Genomic DNA, 22,408 nt, shown 5'->3' with positions numbered 1-22,408 from the left:
TCCCTGCTGAAGCTGAAGAGCAGCCAGCAAAAAGGCTAGCCAAAACCAGTATGCCCTAACAGGGCAAATTCTGGCAACCAACCAGATTGAGACTGAGAACCAATGCCTCATGGAAAGGGGTTACTGGGATCAGAGAGCTGACTGAATGCGTCATTTTGGCAGGTAGCATATGATCTAGAGACACTAACTATTTTAAGGAATAGACAATGAGTTTGCTAAAAAAAACCCAATTTCAAATATGCTTATCATAATTAAAAAATAAATCAAAAGAGAATCTCTCCTTACGAGAATCACAAATCTGATATTTCTTAATGTAAAAGCCACTGACACTTTAAGAGAAAAAAGCAGCCAACATTGGTACATCCTTCACATTATTCTCTGTTTAAAGACTTCTTGTCATAATGTCTACTCATTACATTAAAAAAAAAAAAAGAAATAAAAGCTTCAGGCATTTCCAATGGAGAATAATAATATCTTTCATACAATGATCACACTTCTTGTGGTGACAGTTTTTAAACGTTTCAGGGAATTCCCAGAGAAATTTATTGAGCATCAAAATAACCACTTAATTTACTGGAATTTTGTTGATTATTATTTATTATCTTACCTTCTTAAGACTCTGAGGTAGTATCATGAAAACTATAGTCTGGCTGTATTATAGTATGTGAAATGACTCTTCACAATACCACTCATGTTTCTTCAATTACATTTTATAACATAGAAGTTGCTAAAACTTCTGGGCAAAAAAAGCATTTTTTCTATGATAATAATGTGGAAAGCAGTTAAAAGGATCAAAGCTATAGAAATATAGAGAGACATAAGAGAAGAACTCATTTGCTTTTAATTACAATGAAGGCCAGTTTGCTTTATTACAACAGTTAGAAAACGTCCGTAAGAATCTTCTAAAGCAAAGTCAGCTTTTCTGCAATCTTTTGCATAGATCAACATTTGGAATTACAATCCTTGAACAATTCAAATTTGATTTAGAACAGATGCTGGGATTCAAAAAAATGTATGTGTGCTGGGCTGGCGATGCAAGGGACAGAAGAAGGAGCAGAGAAACTTGCTATTTTACTCAGTATCCCCTAGATTTCCATGTGATCCATAAACATTCTTAGAAAAATAAGTTATTTCAGACATGCAGCCAATCAATCTACAGGCCATCTTATCTACCACTCTCTTGATTTGTACTGTGAACGCTACCTTAAATCACTATCCAAGTACAGGTAGCAATAACCTGTATCCCAAATAGGTCTAGAACTTCTCTCTGTGACACTCTTGTGGTTCCTCATCAACGTAAGTATATGATGAGAAGAACTAAACATATAGCAAGTTTTCACCAAAATAGAAAGTGAGTTGCACAAATACTTCTTTGACGGATACCAGATACCTCATATAATATGCACTGCCAAAATAAGCACACCATTTTTCCTAACTTCTTTAGCAATAGTTTTGAGTGTCTAAATAAGCACTGGTATTTTCAATAGCTTAAAATATTTTTCTTACATTAGCATTACAAAACTAACATTTTTAATAAACTAAGAGTCTGAGGTTTTGTTCTAAGAAATCCAATGAGAAAAAGTTCATCGTTAACTACCACTGTTACAGTAGAAACATGGGATCTCCAGGTTCAGGTTTGATGTTACTTTTATAATGCAGCAGATACTAACATCCCCTTGAAAAAGAGGGGCTTTTTAATATGCTATTTTATAAAATATATGGACATCGATTTGTAACAGCATAGTTTTAAAAAATATTTATTATAGCTCTCAGAAGCATCTCAACAGAAACAACATACTTGATTCTGATTTTCAAAAAACCTTCTCTAAAATAGAATTTACCAACCATAACATCTATGGCCCATTCATAATTAATAAGTCTGAATGAATCCCTTCACATTCTCTTCACAGGTAACATATAAATTCTATATATATGTTTTGTATATAAAACAAGGCAACATATTTATTACATCTAAAGAGAGCCACAGAATCGAAAACCCTCACAAAATTCCTAATGTACAGGGGCCCAAAATATTTAAGAGTTTATCAATACATTTGCCACTGAGAGAAAGCATCTCATACATACATTAAACTTACTACAATGAGTAAGTATTCCCTCTATGTTCTGCTATTTAGTCGGGGAGAAAGTACATTATTTTTCAAGGAATATTAACAAGACACTGTTAACTCTAATCTTTAGACCTCTGTTAATATCACCAAAAGTAAATGTCACATATAACACTGAATTAAGAACTGTTTTGGAAATAGTCTTTCAACATAAACACTGGCATATTGCTTGAACAGATGAAAAGTAGCTGTGGACCAAGTTACTCCTGTATGTTATACATTAGAAAAAAATTTGGAAGGTTATCTAACACAATTCATACAAAGACAGAACTGTTTGAATGCATAAAAACGGACAGGGTGTCAGCTGGCAAGTACTTGGCCACTGCTCAAAATACTGGTAATTTATCATCCATATACATATTTTTAAACAAGATCAGATTAAGGGGGCAAAACCCTTGCGAGATTCAAATAGCTTTCCCACTTTTGGCTCTCAGATTACTTTTTGCTTGCCCACAATTAGTTGATTCATGAGGAAAGCCAGATGGTTTTGGAAAGGTGGTGAATTTACAGGCTAGGTCAGATTAATACTTTAAGAGAGTTTTGTGTCTTAAAGAGTGGACAGTAGCAGATGCTTAGGGCAAAAGTGCAAAAAGCATGGAGGTTTAGGGACTTCCTGAGATGCAGATCACCTGAAGACTAGGGTGATCAATGATCACCAAATCATCCTCCTTTAACTTGTCCAGTTCTTTTTGACAAATAAACCCCTCTCCAATATTATGATGAACTTCAGAAATCAAACAATTTTGCATTTATAAATGAACTTTAAAAGCTACTAACTTTACTAATTTAATGATAAATATGAATTACCAATCCTCATCTATCTCAAGGCATTTGCTCAAATCCAGTGCAGTACTGCAGGATTCCAAGCACATATCAAATAGCTTTGAGTCTGGGAAGGTAGTTTTGCAGTCTATCTACATCACTCAGTTCTTTAACTCTTCGCAATAAACATTAAAGATACAGAGAAAGCACATAATGGGACTCTCGGATTAAAAAGATTTCCTATCTTTCTCTCAAAAGTGAACTCCACCCAACAAAGCATGCCCTGGTAGACTATCCATATTGACCTCTAAGTACAAGTTGCAAAAAACCCAACATATTATCAGCTTTTGTTTAAAAAACTAAAAGTAACAGCACTTTTCCTTCACCATTACTCTCTTCTTTCCTCTATTGGATTCAGCAATGCCACACTTCCTTTCAGAGAAAAATATATCTTCCCAGAAGCTCAAAAATGCTTCATCTATTCCTATCTTGGACTGTCTTGCAAAAACATAAATTCTAAGATTGTAAACATAAATTATTCACTCACTTGTTTTTCAGCTTGTCCATAATCCGATCCTTGGGGTGACAAAAAGTGACAAATATGACCATTGTTTTTTGCTTTTTCGCGAAGACCCATTGCAGTTCGTACTGTGGCATTTCTAGCATGAACAAACACCATCACCTTAAGATAGAAAGAAACAGCGCTGATGAGAAATAACAAAAGTCTTAATCAAATACCTTAGAAACACTGTGGACATTTCCCTGAAAATATCAACAAAGAGTTGAGCAGTAAACAAAAATTATTTGTACCTATGTCTGCAGTAGGGTTTGGAAATACAGTTGGGTATCATCCAACCAACCCCACTGTCACTTGATTATGCTTATTACCATCACATATGGTATCTGAACCAAGAGACAGCAATAGGATGTTAATACTTATCCCTTTAGATATGTAAATGAAGCAATTTAAACTGATATTAAATTAAGATTCACTGCAAGGCACATTTAAGATGAATCATGGCAGTAAGTCCCCCAACTGATGCAGAAAGGGAAAAGTGATTAAATACCACTTAATTCCAGTGTAATAACAGTTCCGAATGTCTGCTAACCACATACTGCTGGGAAAGGTACACTATGAAGAACACTCTACATTGTCCCCTGAAGCACCTTGTATTGCCCAGGGTTTGCTTAAATTGACCACATACTTGATCAGACAACACTTCAGTTTGATCAAGTATAATAATTTCTGCATCTTAAACTCAAATATGGAAAAGTTTGAGTGCCCGTCTCTTGAGTAAATGGCAAATACTGCTTTGCAAGTTAATCTAATTTTAATTAAAAATGTAATTATTGAGTTATAGTTCTGTTGTAGTTTCAGTTGAATTTTAAGACTGGTATGTGAAATTTCAGACAACTGTGGGTTTAATTTTGGCCTTTTGGTAGCATAACCCTTGTATCAACTTGCAGTGTATAATTGAATTACTTTAAATGAAACACTGTTAAAAAAGTAGTGGTAATTAGGGTATAATTAAACAAGTTATTGCCTCTGTTCTTAATTTGGAAATTCACAATTTAATTATAAATGTACAATGTACATATAAGTTCATATAAAAGTAGACAAAATAGTTGTGAATTTATATAAATCATAAATTTATAATTAAAAACCAAGCAAATTAATTCAAGTGACAATACAGAGAAGAGATAAAAAGGGAAACAATGTGTGCATAACTATTTGCTTACTGGGAGCCGTTACTCATTATTTGTTTTAGCTTAATACATCTTTCCATCATCAGTTTAGCAACACTACGACTTCTACAATTATTAGCTTTCATCTGAGTAGAAATATTCTCACATACACGTCACAGGTAGCAACACACCAATTTTCACTAACTTAAAAACAGCATATTGGCAAAATATTTTTAAAAATTTCATCAAAAAGATGGCCACAACAAAACAAAGTACAGTGTATGTCCTTTCTGTCTTCATTAATTGCTTAAGAATTACCTGTTTACTTGCTTTTTTTGTATTTTTTTTCTATAGAAAGTCTGAATAAAAATACATATCTACTCAAACCAGCAATTTCCTTTTATTAACAGATCCACTACATCTTCAGGGGATTTTCACTTCTTATAAACTCTGTGTCAACAGGTTTCACTGAAAAAAATCTTCACTCTTAAAATCAACTTGGTTTTATAGTTTACGAATTTGTTTCCTTATTAAATGGAGTCATACTAACTTTTGATTCTTTGCCGAATAGATTAAAAATTTACCTTGTGAAAATAGCTAAATTCTGCAAGCTGAAAAACTGAGGAAATAGAGTACTGGGCATTAAGGTGAAACAGGAATGGCCTTTTTTATCCAGGTAATTTTGAAACTCCTGAATTAGGAAAGGTAAAAACATTTGACATGTTGATTCTTTAAAAAAAAAAAAAAAAAAAGAAAAAAGAAAAAAAAAGAAAAAGGAAAAAAAGAGCTACATACGCACTAAGAGGTTTTATGATTTAGCTACAAAATAGGTTTGTTGTTTTTACAATGTAATCTTTTAGATTCTATTTTATTTCAGTCTTGCATTAATTTTGAGATAACCACCTACATCTTAAATCTAAAATGGCAACTTTGAGAATAGTGTTTACACAGCATTAATATTAATTAAGTTCAAACATATTAGACTACTATACTTCTTCATGCTTGGACATAATACTGATAAATATCTTACTGGTTCTCCTGACCTTTTTAAAATTCCTAATCAAAGACCAAATGAAGTGTGGTTCTCACTGAATTTTTTGAAGTGGGGGGGGAAGTATATGGCTAGGAAGACAAAGCTAAAGGAACAGCTACAAGCAAGAATGGTTTTGAAGTTTGAAAGGAACTAATAAAAACAGTCGAATAAAATCCAAGCAAATCTGCACACAAGTGTATATCCATATACAATAAACCTCTTAATTAAGCAGAGTATAATTCTTTATGGCTTGTTTAATATGATACAGAGAAAGAGTCATATTAGGAAGTAATTTCAAACTTAACAAGCTACAACAAAAAAACATGTAGGTGTAACACTTTGTTGGCCTACACCTATTTATAAAAAAAAGCAGTGAAAAAGCTGTACTGAGAAATGAGAACAAGCAAAACTGTAAGTCACTACAGTTACACAAAGAGTGTGAAACTTAAGATGTGAGATCATACCACTTTACTTTAATGACTTAACTCAAAGCAGAGCTCCTATTAACTCTATTGAAGCCATGAGCACCCAATACTCTTAATCATCAGATCAATGCTTCCTATGTCATAATTCTTAAAATTTCGAAGCCCTGATTAGTACATACTTCTGAAGATTATTTTTTTTTCAGCAGCTTCAGCTTCTGTAACATCAGACAGGGACAAAATCTAAATTTTCAGTGAAGCCTTTCTTTGTCCTACGAAACAGACCACCTCTTCTTTTTCTATTATTCTCTATTGTATCCATCACACAATTTTAATCTTATGAAATGAAGACATGTCCTGACACGGAACTACTTCTTTAACATATTAGATCTCTTGCACTAAATGAACTAAAAGAAAGGTCAAAAGCATAAAAACTCAGAATATTCACCTATCCAAGAACACATTTGATATTCTCTTAACACTTTTTTATATGGCTTCTTGTTTTTCTTACAGAAGACAATGTCTGACACCATAGAAATCACTCATTCAGAAAGATGTAAGACCTTATTACACTAACAATATCAAAGAAACAAGCACTGTGTAACTGTCCTCTACCCAGACACCTTTCTACTGTTCTCATAGAAATATACCTACTTTTCAGATGTGTAGCACATTTTCTTTATGAAATTTACCTCCCACTGCTTTTAAACTAATAATGCACACTTTAATTCCTTGACTTTTATGTATTTCATTATCAACACCTCACCAAATTTTTAAATTTAAAATGATTGGACAAATTGCTGACAATAAAAAGACAGACACCAAGTGTCATTAAAAAAAACCCAGACTCCAGACTGCTTTATTAGATGATTAGAGGTGCCAAATCTTAATGTTAATGTTTACTTGTAATCTCTGTACTTCACCAAATATGCTTGTAAAGAACCAGCCCTAGCTAAAAATTGATATAGATCACCTTGCTGAATGCTTTACCCCAATGAAGTTGGTAAGCATTTACCAGATATGTTGTGAAACAGCAATATAGCCTTAAGAGGGTTAATTTAGCCTGTCCTAACTGTGTCAGAGAATATTACATTTCAGTCGCAAAATCTCTGTGCATTAAATTATGCAAATAAGTTAGGAAAAGTAATTTAGAATAGAGAGAAGCGGTTCCACAGCTACAAGCTGTGTAATTAGATCTGTACTCTGCAGTTCAAAGCTAGCTCTGGTGTACATAGCCCCAGTGCTGAAAGCGTCTGCTGCTGCTCTCCTGAAACCAAAGCTTTTAAATGACAAAAAAAATACACAAGAAAGGAGGAAGCAAATGTGTCTAGCTAGGTTACATCTGCAGAATTTTCTTAAAGTATGAAACAAATCAAACGTTTTCACTAAAGACTTTGTTTAAAATTCACACCAGGAAGTGCTTGCACTCCCCAAGTGCTGCATATTCCAGGCTGTATCCCAGGTTGTAATCCTTCCATAACGTTACTGCATCGCTAAAGCACTCAGAAGCGTGGTATTATTCAAAACACCTACGAGAACTAGTACTTTTCTGTTATCAGAGTCATGTAACTAGACACTAGTAGGACTTATATTTTCACTTTGAGGAGAAAGAACAAACACACCACACATACATGTAACAAAAGTGTCTAAAATATTTCTTAAATTTATAAGCAGGTACTTCAAATCCCTTGAAACACCTTTCTTCTGCCTTGGATGGCAAAGATGCTTGTGCTAATGTTTGCTACTGGAAAACATCTCTCAAACTAACATTTTCTATAGTAACTCCAAAACGGTGCATTCACCGTTTCAGGGAAGCACACTGACTCTTTCAGGTGTCTTTCCTTTTTATTAGCGCGCTGGTCACTCAAATCTTTGAGTTCAGCATCTCTGTTTTACTTAATACCTCTCTTCAAGGACAGAAGGCCTAGGTTTTGCTACCCACTTTGCATCACACCTTTCAAAGAAATTAAGATAAAAAAATAATTTATTGAATGCAAATTTTATATTAATTATATAGTTTAGAGACAAGTACATATACTTTATTTTAGCTTCAAGGCATTGCTTGGCTTCACACAGCTAAATCCTTTTTTTTTAATGTGGTATCCAGTTCTTGACCTGGGTATTACTTCTAATGAAAATGAAAAGTTCAGGATATGGATCAACAATCTATCCAACCATTTTCTGCTGTAAGGTCAGCATGAAACCTCCTCCAAGTCTTTTACAAAACTTAATTCCTAATGAGGTTTCAATACTTCTCCCCACGGAGCACTGATTGCACCTATTTATGATAAAAACACCATCCTTTCCACCTCATTAGAACCATCTCCTAGATGAGGTACAACTCACTAACATCTAGCCGCCTCCTAAAGAATAATAAAATTGTTTCTCTTGTGTTGTGATTTGTCCCCAGCTGCCAAGATACAGTTCTAAATTCCAGTGCCTAACATTTACAAAATGAAAAGTCTATTCCATGCAGAATATAAATTAAAACAACACACATCTCACTAATAGCTCCTGATCAAAAATACTGCAAAATCAGAATGTCATGATTACCAGACCTAAATGACAGCATGATAGTGTATAAATGTGATTTCCGTGATTTCCCTTTCCTCTCACTAATAAAACATAAACTTATGAAGAACATTATCCAGAATTAGTAACTAAAAGAATAGCAACAAAGTATATGACATAAGAAATTTTATAAGATGACCTATAATAAAGCTTAAAAAGTTAAAATGTAGAAAACTTGCTTTTATTTTAGCAGATTTTTGTATTTTGCATATTAAAGTCTTTTCAAATACTAAACACCACCATGGGAACAGAAAAAGCTGAACAGGCTACGTTGCTTACCAAGGCAACACGAGAATTTAAATTTATTTTCCAATTATTTTAATTCATTTTGGTACATCTTGTATTTAAGCAAAATATCGATATAATCTGCATTTGTATTAAGAACTTCTTTTAGAAGAAAATTGAAGGATTACTAAGCTGCCTACAAACTAGTTGTAATGAAACATTTCATATATCTTTCCTTTTGTATAGAAAATTCTTCACAAGTTAAAAGCAGACTGCATTACCCATCACATAAAATTAAATGATGTGCATTAGAATACAGGAATTTTCATTCAAGCTTGCGGGGTCAAAAATGCAAAAAAATTTCAGCAGCAAGTCACCCTTAAAACATCTGTACATTCAAGAGAAACTTTCAGCAAACTCTGCTGAAGAACAAAGCTACACAATACCATATAATACGTTAGCATAAAATACTAATAACAAAGAAATCTATAACACTGCATCAGCTCATCAGTACTGTAATGCGATATATTATGAACTCTTGATAGATTACCATTAATTGCTGTCGCTGTTAAATTTTGATTTAATTATTCACTCAAGTAAATTACTTCTGATCATCCCTCTTTAAACAAATACTATGATTTTTGAAAAAAACCTCTACAGAATCTAATTTAAAAAGATCTATTTATCAGAGATCTTTTTCTGATTATATTTCTATTTAGATATACTGGCTTTCAAGGGTAGTAACTCCTATTTAGTTCACAGGTATTTTTACTACAGTAATGTGCACTTGCTCACTTATCTAACTGTAATAACACTACTTTTTCAAGACATCTGTCTTATAATTTCACTTTTTGTATTTCTTTTAATGTGGAAATCTATTTTTTACTTAAGATGTGCCCACCTTAATGAATATTACATTGTACAGTCCCATCTAATTTTTAGTATTGCTCATGAAATTCTAACTAAAAAGCTATGGTAAGGACATTACATTTGAACTACTTTCTTAATGTTCTTCCTGTCTGCCCTTCCTTCATTTAGCCTTTTGTGTTCTAAATCTACCCATAAAAAAAGGTTGTACTATCATATACATTCTGAAATACTGCCATCTTTCTTATTCTTCATTGTCATTTCTCTTACAGTTTCCTTCTTGATGCACTTCCTGATTTGTCTTCTCTCACTTGTTATACTCTTTACTGTTATAACTTTATGCTAATTCTCAGTATAATCTTAGTTGTTCCTGGTTTTATTTTCTTCCTTTTTCCTTGTCTTTCCTCTGTCTCTGTTGCAATGCTTCTAGCTAAAGATCTTCCCACTTAACCACAGAATTTTAAACACAGAACTAACCACTTTATAACTTTTTTTTGTAAGTGTCGTAAGTATGTAACATCTTTGTCTTTGTTGCAAAAGAGAGACATTTGGAATAGTCCCAAATCTTTCCAATAATACGTATATATATATTTTAACATATCTTCTTCTTGTTTCTAATTTATAGGCATTCTGAAAACCTACTGTCTCACTGTTTTCCAAGTGGCAGGAGATGCTTTAAAAGGTGCACAGAATCCCCCATGAAAGGTAGATTCCACCAAAAAAATGGCCTTATTACTGTTAGTTATTAAATTGCCTTTTTAGGATTATATCTAACAAACATTTTAGCCTGGGGTGACCAAGTAATCTTTCTTTAACTAGAAGCTGATAAATTTTCTTCCTCATCTTCTGACTTTCTTGCCCCTTCTTTTAATGTTATAACCTCTACCGAGCTCCTGCTAGTCAGGTTACAGATGTGATTTTTTTGTCCTTTTTGAAGATAAGGATGATATGTGCCATCTTTCAGTTCTCAGGAACCTCCCCTGAACACCACAGTCTTTCAAAGATTATCATAAGTGGCTCTGCAATGACATCGGCCAGCTCCTTCAGGACGTGTGGGTGTCTCCAATCAGGCTGCATAGGTTTATGTGAGGGTAAGTGTAAGGATTAAGTAATTTCCCTGATCTTTCCCATTTGTCTCAGGGACCCTGGGACTCCTGCAGTCAACTCTTATCAGCAAAGATGAAGGCGAAGATGACACTGAGTAGCTCAATCTTCTGCATGTCCTTTGTCATCAGGTTTCCTGCTCCATTCCGTGAAGAGCCATCATTTTCCCCAGTCGTCTTCTTGCTGCTCTGTACTTGTGGAAGCCCTTCTTGTTGTCCTTTACACCCCTTGCCAGATTCACCTCCAGATGGGGTTTGGCTTTCCTAATCCTACTCCTGCACGTTTGGACAGTGCCTTTATACTCCTCCTGGGTCTCCTATCCCTGCTTTACCCTCCTGGATGCTTTCTTTTCATGTTTGAGTTTTGGCAGGAGTTTCTTTCTCATCCATGCTGGCCTTAGGCCACCTCTGCTTGACTTCCTACACATTAGGATGGACGTTCCTGAGATTGGCAGATGTAATTCCTGAAAATCAGCCAGCTATCCTGGGCCACCTGCCATAGGATTCTTCCAAGCAGATCCCTGAAGAGGCGAAAGTGCTCTTCTGAAGCCCAGGGCTGTGGTCTAGCTTTTTTCTTGTTCCCTCCATCAGAAACCTGAACTCCACCATCTCATGGTCACTGCAGCCAAGGCTTCTCATTCACATCCCGAACCCGTCCTTCCTTTTTTGTAAGTTTGAGGTCCAGTACAGCACTAATCCTCATCAGATCCTCAACCACCTGTGCTAGGAAGTTGTCATCAATGCACTCCAGAAAATTCCTAGATTGCTTTTGCCCTGCTGTATTGTCCCACCAGCAGATACTGGGGTTATAAAGTCCCCCAGGAAGACCACGAACAGTGAACATGAGGCTTCTTCTCGTCGTCTGAAGAAGGCCTCACCTACTTTATTCCTGATCAGTGGGTCTGTAGCAAGCCCCCACAACAATGTTGCTCATGTCTGTCTGCTAGCTAATCCTCCTCCTAATCTCTCAGCTAGTTTATTACCCATCCCTAGGCAGGGCTCCAGCTATCCCTGCTGTGCTCTCCCATACAATCGTTTCTTGCTGTCCTGGCCTGACCTTGCTCAAGAGCCTGTTTCCACCCATTGCAGCACTCAGTCATGTGAGCTGTCACATCACATCTCTGATCTCAATACGATCTTAGCTCAGGAATTAGATGCAGACCCCTAATTTTTCCTTTTTCTTCCATATGCTGCATGTAGTAGTGCACAGACATTTCAGAGAGGCACTCAGTTATGCACTCAGTAAAACATGACATTGTGTCTTCTGCTGCTATGTAAAAATGAAAGATATAGGGGTTTGGTGTCATTTCCATTCAAACCGATGGATAAAGCAGTTCTGGACCCATAAGTTTGACACTAAGGCGCTAGCATTAAAATAGGAGACTGATACCAAACTTTTACACTGAAGAACAGTTAGTGTGTATGCAGCAGCACTAATGAGAGGATGCTTCTGACTAAGAAGTATTTGACCATATGAAAATTAATTACTCTTCCTTTATACCTATACAACAGTTACATACATTTTCCACGAATGCATGCCGATTGGTTTGTCTGATTTAATTTACATTAGGAGGTTCTAAATTATTAATTACTTTAAAAATTGTAAGCACTTGTGTTTACGATCTTGCTTTATTATATTTTGAATCATATTACATAATCTATAAAAGAAATGCTCAGTTATTGAATCAATGCTTAAATATGGATTCTGGACACTAAAGGAAACTTGCTTCAGAACAGTATAATGGGATCTATGCTATCTTTAATTTGTAGCATTAGCCAAATGTATGACAAAATGCAGAGGAAAAATGAATAGAGAGAAAATCAAAGCAGAAAGCAAACTATTCAATAAGATAAACAAACAATATTTTACTGACTCCTACAGGTAGTAGAAATTATTCAGAATTTTAATTAACGGGACAGAAATAGAAATAGCAATATCTATTCTTGTATAGAAAATTAAGCAAGAATAGCTAGTCTATTACTATGCAAAGATATGTCATTAGGCAGTCAACAATTGCATTTTTGCAGATGCCAATGGACTTGAATGACAATTATTATTCAAAATTATGAGCAGCTTTTCACTGCATCTTTTTTTAGAAAAACAAGATCATGCAAAAATTTGTTTCAAGCATTTCCCTTTGTCCTGTTCTATTAACTATTTTGACTCTGTACAATAAAATAGGTTTCTACATTATCATAAATTATGTTTTTGACAAAAATGACTCTAGAATGAGAGTTGTCATGTCTACCATGCCTCTTCTCATGTTTCTAAACTATTTATTCTGATATGTATACTATCCATAATAAAAAAAAAATAATCCAGGAGCCAGTAGTGATAAGCAGTCTCTTCAGCTTTACTGAAGGAAAGGAACATAGAGGGTATTGGAGAAACCTTCATATCTGTTCCCTTTCCTTTTACTTAAGCGAAAAGATTAAGAAAATTGCCATGTCAACCTCTGTATCTTCTAGTTTTCTAAGATCCAGTAACATAAATAAACTAATTAAACAATTAAAGAAGGGAACAGTCAGGTTTTCTAGCTTATTTCTTATCAGTACTGATGTAACAATACAGACCTTCATCCCTTTTTGCTCCTAATCAAAAGGTTTTCTACATCACCAGAAAAGTGAAGAACTTCCTTCAAGTACAAGCAATGTTTTAAATATGAAACTCAATAAAGTTATAAAGAATTTAAATGATGCAATAGTTTGTAAACAATAGTAAGCTGTGCTAGAACAATCAGAATGTCTCACATAAACCCACACCTTACATACCAAGCCCTTCTCAAGACATCCTTTCCTAAATAAGATTATTATAAATACCTCACAATTAAATACATGAGAGTATACAAATGTAACATGTTGTGGAGCTATCTCTTCAGTAACCACAAAGAAAACTATCAACACCACAGCACTGCATATGTGAGAAATCTCATACTCTAGAAAGTGAATAGAAGCATAAAGTCAAAAAGGCATTTCTTGATGCATCTTAGTGTCTTAATAAAGAATATTTATTTCCCATCTTCATGGATTCCTCATAATAAGTTATTTTCTATAGCATCCTATATTACTGTATATTTCTAATTAAAACCCACTAATGACATTACTACTGGTTTATTTAGCAATATCTGGTAAAAAGCCTGTGATGAGCACAAAGTCTTGGTGGTCAGTAGTTATCTTGTTACACTGTCCTGGTTTCAGCAGAGACAGAGTTAACTTTCTTCATAATTTGAATAATTTACAAAAGTTTTCACAATAATGTATACAAATACATATGCAAATAAGCTACACCAGGTGATGAAGTAGAAACCACCTGTATAGATAAAAGCTGTACAGGACAAGCTTAATTCTCAAGGTACTAAGTTCCAGAGAGACCTCTGAAGAAAATACTCTTTTATTAAATCTTATCTTATGACACAGCTATAAAAGCATTGTCAACAGTTGCAGTAGCTAAGCTTATTAAACTTTTATCTTCACACAGTTTCTGCAACCAAATAACAGCTGGAAAACTGATAATAAAGAAATTTAATCCATCATTTTTACAGATGAAATTAATACCTGTCAAATTCACTTCCGACAACTTCATATAATAGATTCAAAATAACTACCCTGTTTTTCTTTTTTTGGTTTAAGATAGCATTGTAAGAAAAAACAAGATGACACTTCTCAGGACTGCAAAGTTCAAGTCAATTGCTGTAAACAGAAAACAATTACAGACAAAGTGAATGCTTTATGTGCAATATACAGCACAGAACCAGTTTTGGCTGTATAAATTAAAGTATAATCTGCTTCTGATCTGACATTAAAAAATACTGATTTGAAAGCAAAAAGTATCAAATATATATGCAAGGTGATACTTAGAAATTGTGCCAATATTTTTTAAAAAACAAATATTACTTCTAATGAACTAAATGCAGAACATTTTAATTAAGTATATAAATTCTAATTAATAAAGCTAGCTTAATCTCCAGAAAATTGCATACTAACCACTCAATGCATACACTAATTAAAAATTTAAGAAGTATATATAGCTGTATTCTGCATACTGAAAAAAATTTAGATTTCATTTTAAAAGATTAAAGATAAAGCTTGACATCAGTATATGCGATGCAGTTGAGACAATACTGCAAAAGCAAAATGATGAGTCAGAAGAAGCCAGCTAACCTTAAGAAATTAGGTCAAAACAGAAAAGCAAAAGCCCAGAAACTAACAATATACTTGAAAAAGCACTTTTCTTCAAAAGATTCTTAAGAAAACTAAACTGAAATAAGCAGAAAATGGGCAGTCTGAAATCAACACTCACAGTGCATCATCAAGAATGGATGGTTTGTATGAGGCTGTTCACTGTTTTAAGTAGTTTTCCTCTACGTTTTCAGTCCCAGTGGTAAGATTTCCAGCATGTTAATTCTAAAAAGGCTGCCATATCCCACTAGTGTGCAGTTCTTAAAGCCTGCTCGCACTCAAGTTAGCTGGAGTTGTTGCTGAATATGTCCGAATACTACTACTGCACTCGCTTTTGGATGTTGTGGGGAGGCTTTCAATAGCTATTTACTGTTTCAAAAATCCAGGTTCTTTGTAACAGACAACCTAGCATCTTTGGCCACCAGAAAAGCTCTTCCTTGCACGTTGAAACCACTTCCTCTAAAGCCATGATGACTCCTCAGTATCTAAGTACTGACACGTTGAGCCTGAAGGCCTGCACAGGCAGCAAGGGCAATGAGAACCCCAGAAAGATTTCAGGGTTTCCACTGAACAATCAGCTTTTGCTATGAACTGAAAATAACAAACTTTGTGAGAAAATGAACTTTCAAGGAGTTTCGCCGAGTACCAAAGCTAGTGGAAGAAAAGTTAAAGGAGATAAAATGTCATCTCAGAGTTACACAGAAAACTCAGAAGCAGTGGGGAAACAGAGACATTCATTGACTTTGAAAAGAGGTTTCAGAAGACAGGAGAATACCAGAGGCACCTTAAGTTGGAAACTGTAACAAACAGCCAAAACAGCAAAGGAGCAAAGTGTATTGGGTAAGGAACCAGGACTGAAAAGTAGATAGCTGTGTCTGAAGACGAGTAACGGAGTACTGAAGGTCAGAAAAAAAAGCGTACAAGAATGCTAAGGTGCTGAGAGTAAATATAGGTGGCCTGCTGAAACAACATCAAGGGCAAAGCAAACACAGGACTTCTTTTGAAGGTTTAAGTAATAGCAAAGAGAGTCAGTTATGGAAAAAAAACTAAAGAAAAGGTTGCACAAACAGCAGAGATGAGTAGTCTGGGGAATGTGGCAAAAACAAGAGAGTTTTATGAGTGCAGTTTGAGGAAGTATTTCCCCCAAAAGCTTTTGAAGAACTTCAGCAACCCCCCTTCTAATTCATAATGCAAGAAATTAACAGTAAGATCCTAAGAAATCTTATGCAATTTCAAGTTTTTACTTTTTTTTTTGATCAAGAGATAATGTTCAGGCTAAAAAAAAAAAAAAAGGAAAGATAGCGAACAGTAAGGTTCTGACAAATTCATAACAGCAGAAATAGTTAAGAGATGATGGAGACCATGAGAAAAATATATGACCATCTCTCAGTAATCAAGGTAATGGAATAAAACAGTATAAGGACAGCAACAGCAGGAGATACAATGGATGTGAACCCATACAACAGCAGCAACGGTCAGAGTCAAAAAGAGTTAATTCCCTAGGATACTAACTTAAGCAACTGAATCTTGGCAAAGAGCAACAGCTCAATTTTTTTAGATAAAGGAATTTAACACAAAGTTAAAATTTACACAGGATATGTTTTGGAGGAAAAAAAAAACCCCTTAAAAATACAATGTTATTTCTCAAAGCATAGCATGACAAGGGTGTTTTCCCCCTCATACATCGTGAAGATAAAGACAGTATGATATGCATTGTCCTAAACGGGCCCGTAACTGAAATGGGAAATGTTTCAATTTATTATATAAATTATGTTGATAAGTATGTTCTTCAGTCACTGTCTTTGCTGATCACATGAGGTTCTCTACAGGCTGCCTCAGAAAGGTGTTACCTGCTTCCCAGAACTCATCACCATCAGATGCCCTTCTCATAGGGCTGTAAAATGTGAAGAAGCTTTTCCAGCTTTGAAGGTGAACTAATACTGTTAATGCATGTGGCCCACTATTGGTGACTGCCTGGCAACAGACAGCTGTAATCACTTTGAGGGAATGATAATTTTCAGTGGCTGATCATTCAGGCAGTCTTCAAGGGAACAGTATCCCAGAAGATAAATTCTGGCAAAAATACTCTACCTTCAACTCAGTGTTGGAGTCATTCTCTGACAAACTGTGTGTAATTTCACGGGTTTTTTTCCCCTTTGTTTAAAGAATCTTTGGTTTATTAAGAGGTAAAATAAAACTCCAGAAGTGCCTATGAGTCCAAGAGGATCTAACATCTTCTTATCAGATGATATAAGAACATAGTAAGTTCGAAGCACAACATGAAAACAAATATTCACCAGCTAATATTGAGCACAGAAGGCCAGTTCCAGGAAAGCAGACTTAACAGTACTAGAGGTTCTTACTTAAAGCAGTCTTAAAAGGATCTGACAGAGGAACCTCCGAATGAAGATGTACATTGTTAGTAATCCTACAAAAACAGCACACTGACTTAAAAAGTGCCTGGAACCCTTTGGGACATTTTTTGATCTTCAGTCACGATAAAAAGTTTCTGTAAAAAAAACCCTAGAAAACTCAGTAGGGCAGGGCATCTATCACTATATCTTTCCTCAAGTTAAACAAGAGGTGAATTGTGCTATAAGACAAATGTTATAGCTTCAGTTGCATTTGGTAATTCAAAGTGAAGCCTACAAATGAGATATCTCATTAGTTTGAGCAGATGGATCAAAATTACAGGCTGAATCACCAACTCTTAATTTCCCAGTAGCCAGGAAGAGCTTGAAGTCTTGCAGAGGATGACTTGATTTTTCAACATAAAAAGCTTCTCTCCATCTGTCAAAACACATGCCTGTAGAATGCAACCACCTCCTACCAGCCTTAGTCTTAAAAAATGAAAACACAAGTGCATCTATTAAAACACATGAACATACAGCTTCAGCCAAGCATCACTCTGTAACCTATAATGTGAAAGGGACACATCAGCATGACTTTCATAAGAGTGAATTATTTGATTCTGGCATGGTAGAATTCTTTGAAAATGAGTTAACAGAACAGTAGATAAACAAATAATGTTGAATTTAAGACATTCCAAAGACTCTGATAAAGAATCTTAAAAGAGACAACAACGTGAAAGCTTGATGGCCACAGGAAGGTGTACGTTAACTCTGGGAACTTCAGAAGAGGGAAAGTATTTTTCTCCAATTCTGCTATTTCCTTCTTGTGCTTCAGAACCTACCAGGACAGGGAGGTTTTTGGCTCTCTGGAGCACTCCTAATAAGATCTATGTCTGTCACACACTACTGCCTGAATAGTTATAAAATTCCAACCATTTCCTGAATTCCATATAGATATACAATTGCTGTTGAATTTTTTTCTAAAATTTTGTGGGGGAACATCTGAAGTATGTTTAGAAATAACGACAGCTTTGTTAAAAAGCAAACAAAATTTACATACATCACATATAAATAAACAGAAGCTTCAAGGATAACACAAGCTAAGAAAGGTAACAGCATGACGGTAACAGACTATGGTGAACATGGACACAATGGACTTCTAAAAACTAAGAAAATTTTAAGGTGATAACTTCAGAAGATCAAAGACTGTTCACAAAATTGTGAAAAGACACTAAAGAAAACATCCATGGTATAATATTAATCATATTCACTCACAATATTAATCTTCTACTATGGGGAAGACATTTCAATGTAGATATCTATGTGATTTTTTTTTGTACTTTTTTAACATCTGTAGTTGGTTTAACGATTAAACAGATCATTTATCATAACATTAATTAAAAAGAAAGATCCCTAATAAAATCTGGCATAATACTACATACTATTATGTCATTCTAATTAATTGTATTATACAATGAGCTGATATGCTTGATTCTGCACTGTCAAAGACTGTACACCAGTGCTTAAATATCATTCATTTCAGGACATGGATGTTTGTTTCATAAGTATCAAGACCAATTTGTTTTAAATCCTCTGAAGAAAAGTCCAGAGTAACTGGTTAGTATTTAGATGTGTATTTAAGAGAGTTCTGCAACATAGCAGAACTTTCTTTTCAAGCAAAGAAAATGCTTAACTTTTACAATCAATTGAATCAAATTAACCAAAGTGTTCTGAAATTAGATCAACATTTATATAGCAAGGGAAACCACACTTCTGCTTTGTCTGAAAATACACTCTTTATTTGGTTGTTGGTTTGAGCTATAATTTTCAGAAATTGAGACCAGCAATAGTGTCAGCTGCTGAAACTGTAACGTGAAGTAGACCACAGTTCTTCCCTTGACATGTTCACCTGTAGCTCATGCCTTAAAACAAAACACTTGTGCACTCAGCTGCTAGTATAGGAACTAAAACTATTCTCAAGGAAAGCTACAAAAACCTCTCCTGCTGGAATTAAGCAACTTATTGTACCCGAATTTTTCAAATGTTATTATAAATGTTTCTAGACAGTTTTTTTCCTCAGTGTGAAGAAAAGAGAGAGGGGAAGAAAGGTGCAATAAATACATCGGAACAGCATGCAACTTCCTGCTGGGAATCTAAGATATGTTACTTATTTAGACATAGTTATTTAAAGAATCTCCCACTTGTAGGTTTACCTACAGCAAGTAAAAAATACACAAAATCACAACAAGAAATGGAAGATAAGCAACTAAAAGCATCTCAGCATTAGGAATTTGGTGAGGTATGTGGATAATTGACAAAGAGGTGAAAATAAACTAAAGCTCCCCTGGTACTGCCAACAGATTTAACTCAGGAAAATATCAGCACTTCCATATGTAATCTTCATGAAAGTTTTCTGAATGTAACAACAGTAACCAGCATCAACAAGAGAAGATAAGTGGAAGAATGGTGTTAAAACAGGGGGAGCAGGACGACTAAGAAGCTGTTGCTGAAATATTTTTTCCCCCAAGTCATAAACCAACTGTTCATCTTTCAAAAAACACCATAATCTGAATTTTCTGTGAAAAAGAAAAAATGTGTAATTCTTTGTGTGACTAGGTGAGAAAGAGTTTTATATATATGTAACTTAGCGAAAAGCCTCTTCCAAGGATCACATAGCACTAGCATTTGTTCCCGCTCTGAACAGGTGCCGTACCTGCGACAACTACTGCTGCTCACACTGCTGCACGTGCAAAGTTCTAACAAAAATGAGACGTTGTGTGCGGGTGATTCACTGATAACAGAATGACAAACAGTCCAGGCAAATGAGGTAAGCCCATCATCTTAGTGGAGGGGAATAACAAACTTTAAAATTCACTGCAGAAACCTCTATTATAAAGCAAAACGAAGGATTACTTCCTTTAAAAAGAAAACAAAACACAAAACCCAGGATATTTCGAATGACAGATGCTGAGCCCTTGTGCACCATGTCTTGAAACACTCTTCATAATTCTCATCCCTCATCTCTAACAGGAGACACTAGGATTTGAAAGATACATAGGTACATTTAGTGATTAAAAAAAGAAAAAATACAGCACTTAGTTGGTATTCTTCGCCAGTTTAGATTTTTTTGCATGCTATTTCTATAAAGTGTTTTTAAGATTAGAGATGACTTCTCAAAATGATGAAAAAAATTAAAATATATTTCTTAATACATCATCATGATGATCAAAACCAGTTTCTTTATGTTTTCTGAATGCAGACTGAAACAAAAAATAAATACCTGGTGTCCAGCCATTATTTGCTTCAGCACATTTTCATAACATACTTCATCCATATGATTCAGCTGCTGGACCTGAAAAACAATCATGCCTTGTATTAAAAGCATTTCTATCTTTATATATTTTCTACTACATATCAAGCAATTTACAGTGATCCATAAAAAAACCTAACAAATGATTATGCAATTAAATTTACAATATCCTGATTCTCATTCTTTTTTGGTGTTCTTAAATTCACAAATAGAACATGAAAATAAGTAGATAAATACAAGTAAGGGCAGTGGATAGAAAATTTATTACATGACTTCACTGTTTGTTTTTTTTAAATTATGAAAGAGGTGTAACACAGTTCTATTATTTTAATTTATCTGCTCTGTATTAAGGAATCTTACTTCTACACGATATTAATGAATTATCCGTTTAATACATCATCTTAGCTAATATGAATTCTTTCCATTTGGTACTATAAAAATTGTTTTTAATTTGCAGATACATATATCCAGGAAATTACTGAAATTTCTTCATAGTTGGATAAATAAAATGTTTCAGGAAGGTTCGAAAATACAGAGTTCAGTTAAAATAAAAAGTACTCTTCAAGCTACTCTAAAGATTGCTTTTTTTTCAATTTTTTTGAAGTATCACAATATAAATAGCATGTACCTACTGGAATGCACCTCAATATTAAGGTTGTGAGAAATCAAAATAAGTAAATAAAGCTCAGCATCAGAACAATCACTCTGTTCTTCATTTGTGCATTTGTGGGTGGAAAGAAGATAGTTGGTTTCTAACCAATTTTTTTTGACACAAAGAGTAAAGCATGAAAGAATTCGAAAATGGAAATTTAGTACTTGAAGTTATCTAGAATAGCTGAAAGCTGAAACCCACAGCTTTAAAACAGCTTTATAGGGAAGAAGAGAACATTCATATTTGGCATTGTACAAGCATAGTAACAAAAAGAAGAGACAATATGGACATGTGTGCAAGAGACAAGTAGCCAGTCTAATTATTCTGAAAATGAGGTTAGCATTTTAGTTAATTATTTTTTCAAACAATAGCAAGTGAAAATCATGAAGGAGAAATGTATATACGCAGTGCATAAATAAAAATGTGCACATACGCACACATATAAATACAAATGCAATTTTATGTATTGTTTGCATTTATATCTGAAAAGGAAAACATAAATATGCATAAAGAAAAATAACTGACATTAAAGAAAGATGCCTGACATTAAAAGACCTCCGACTGAAGAAGCTTAACTTTAGTCTTGGTCCCATATGCTCTAAGAATTTCAGTGTACAGAGTTTTAAGAGCTTTCCTGGCTAACTTCTATGCATAATAAATACACCAGGCTGTCCTTGCCTTTGAAAGCTTGCCTACAGTTTGCACATAATTTTGCAAATCACTAATCAGGTCCAAATTTTTTGTGAGGTTTTTAGGATGAAGGATGGCAGAAAGCTGTGGGAAAGCATCTACCTAAATAAAAAGCATTCTATCTCCCGGCAACTCATCAGTGTGGATATAGATATAGTATTTATTGCACTTGCTGATGTTCTGCAAGAACTGTTTTTGATTCTGTGGGTTCTTATATTGCTTTCCTTCTCTCATATAGAGCAGAAGGATGCTGATATTGGCAATAATTCCACAGTTTTAGTACTAGCATTAACCTGAATAGAATCCTTTCTCAAAGAGGCTTGATACTTCCACTTTTCATTTGCTATAAAGTGTATTATCTTGATCGCAAAATGCATTTTACTCTATGAAATCTGCAATGACATTCTTCTGAAAAGCAAAAAGAAACATAG

At 34.5% G+C, this 22,408-nt stretch overlaps 1 protein-coding gene across 1 annotated transcript in view; it reads right to left on the bottom strand.

Annotated features, from left to right (window-relative positions):
• LOC104466760 (activating signal cointegrator 1 complex subunit 3-like) overlaps window positions 1-20,677 on the bottom strand; it is a gene marked incomplete at both ends in the record, with an annotated part of 93,202 nt that extends 72,525 nt beyond the window's left edge. Inside the window, 2 exon segments of the mRNA XM_010080292.1 lie at window positions 3,436-3,570; window positions 20,606-20,677. Coding sequence (XP_010078594.1) covers window positions 3,436-3,570; window positions 20,606-20,677 — 207 coding nt within the window.
• Window positions 20,678-22,408: the final 1,731 nt, after the last annotated feature.

This window comes from Pterocles gutturalis, unplaced genomic scaffold (genome assembly GCF_000699245.1).
Source record: "Pterocles gutturalis isolate BGI_N339 unplaced genomic scaffold, ASM69924v1 scaffold9164, whole genome shotgun sequence".
Classification (NCBI taxonomy): Eukaryota; Metazoa; Chordata; class Aves; order Pterocliformes; family Pteroclidae; genus Pterocles; species Pterocles gutturalis.
The sequence above is the reverse complement of the archived record's forward strand: the minus strand, read 5'-3'. Positions and strand labels throughout refer to the sequence as shown.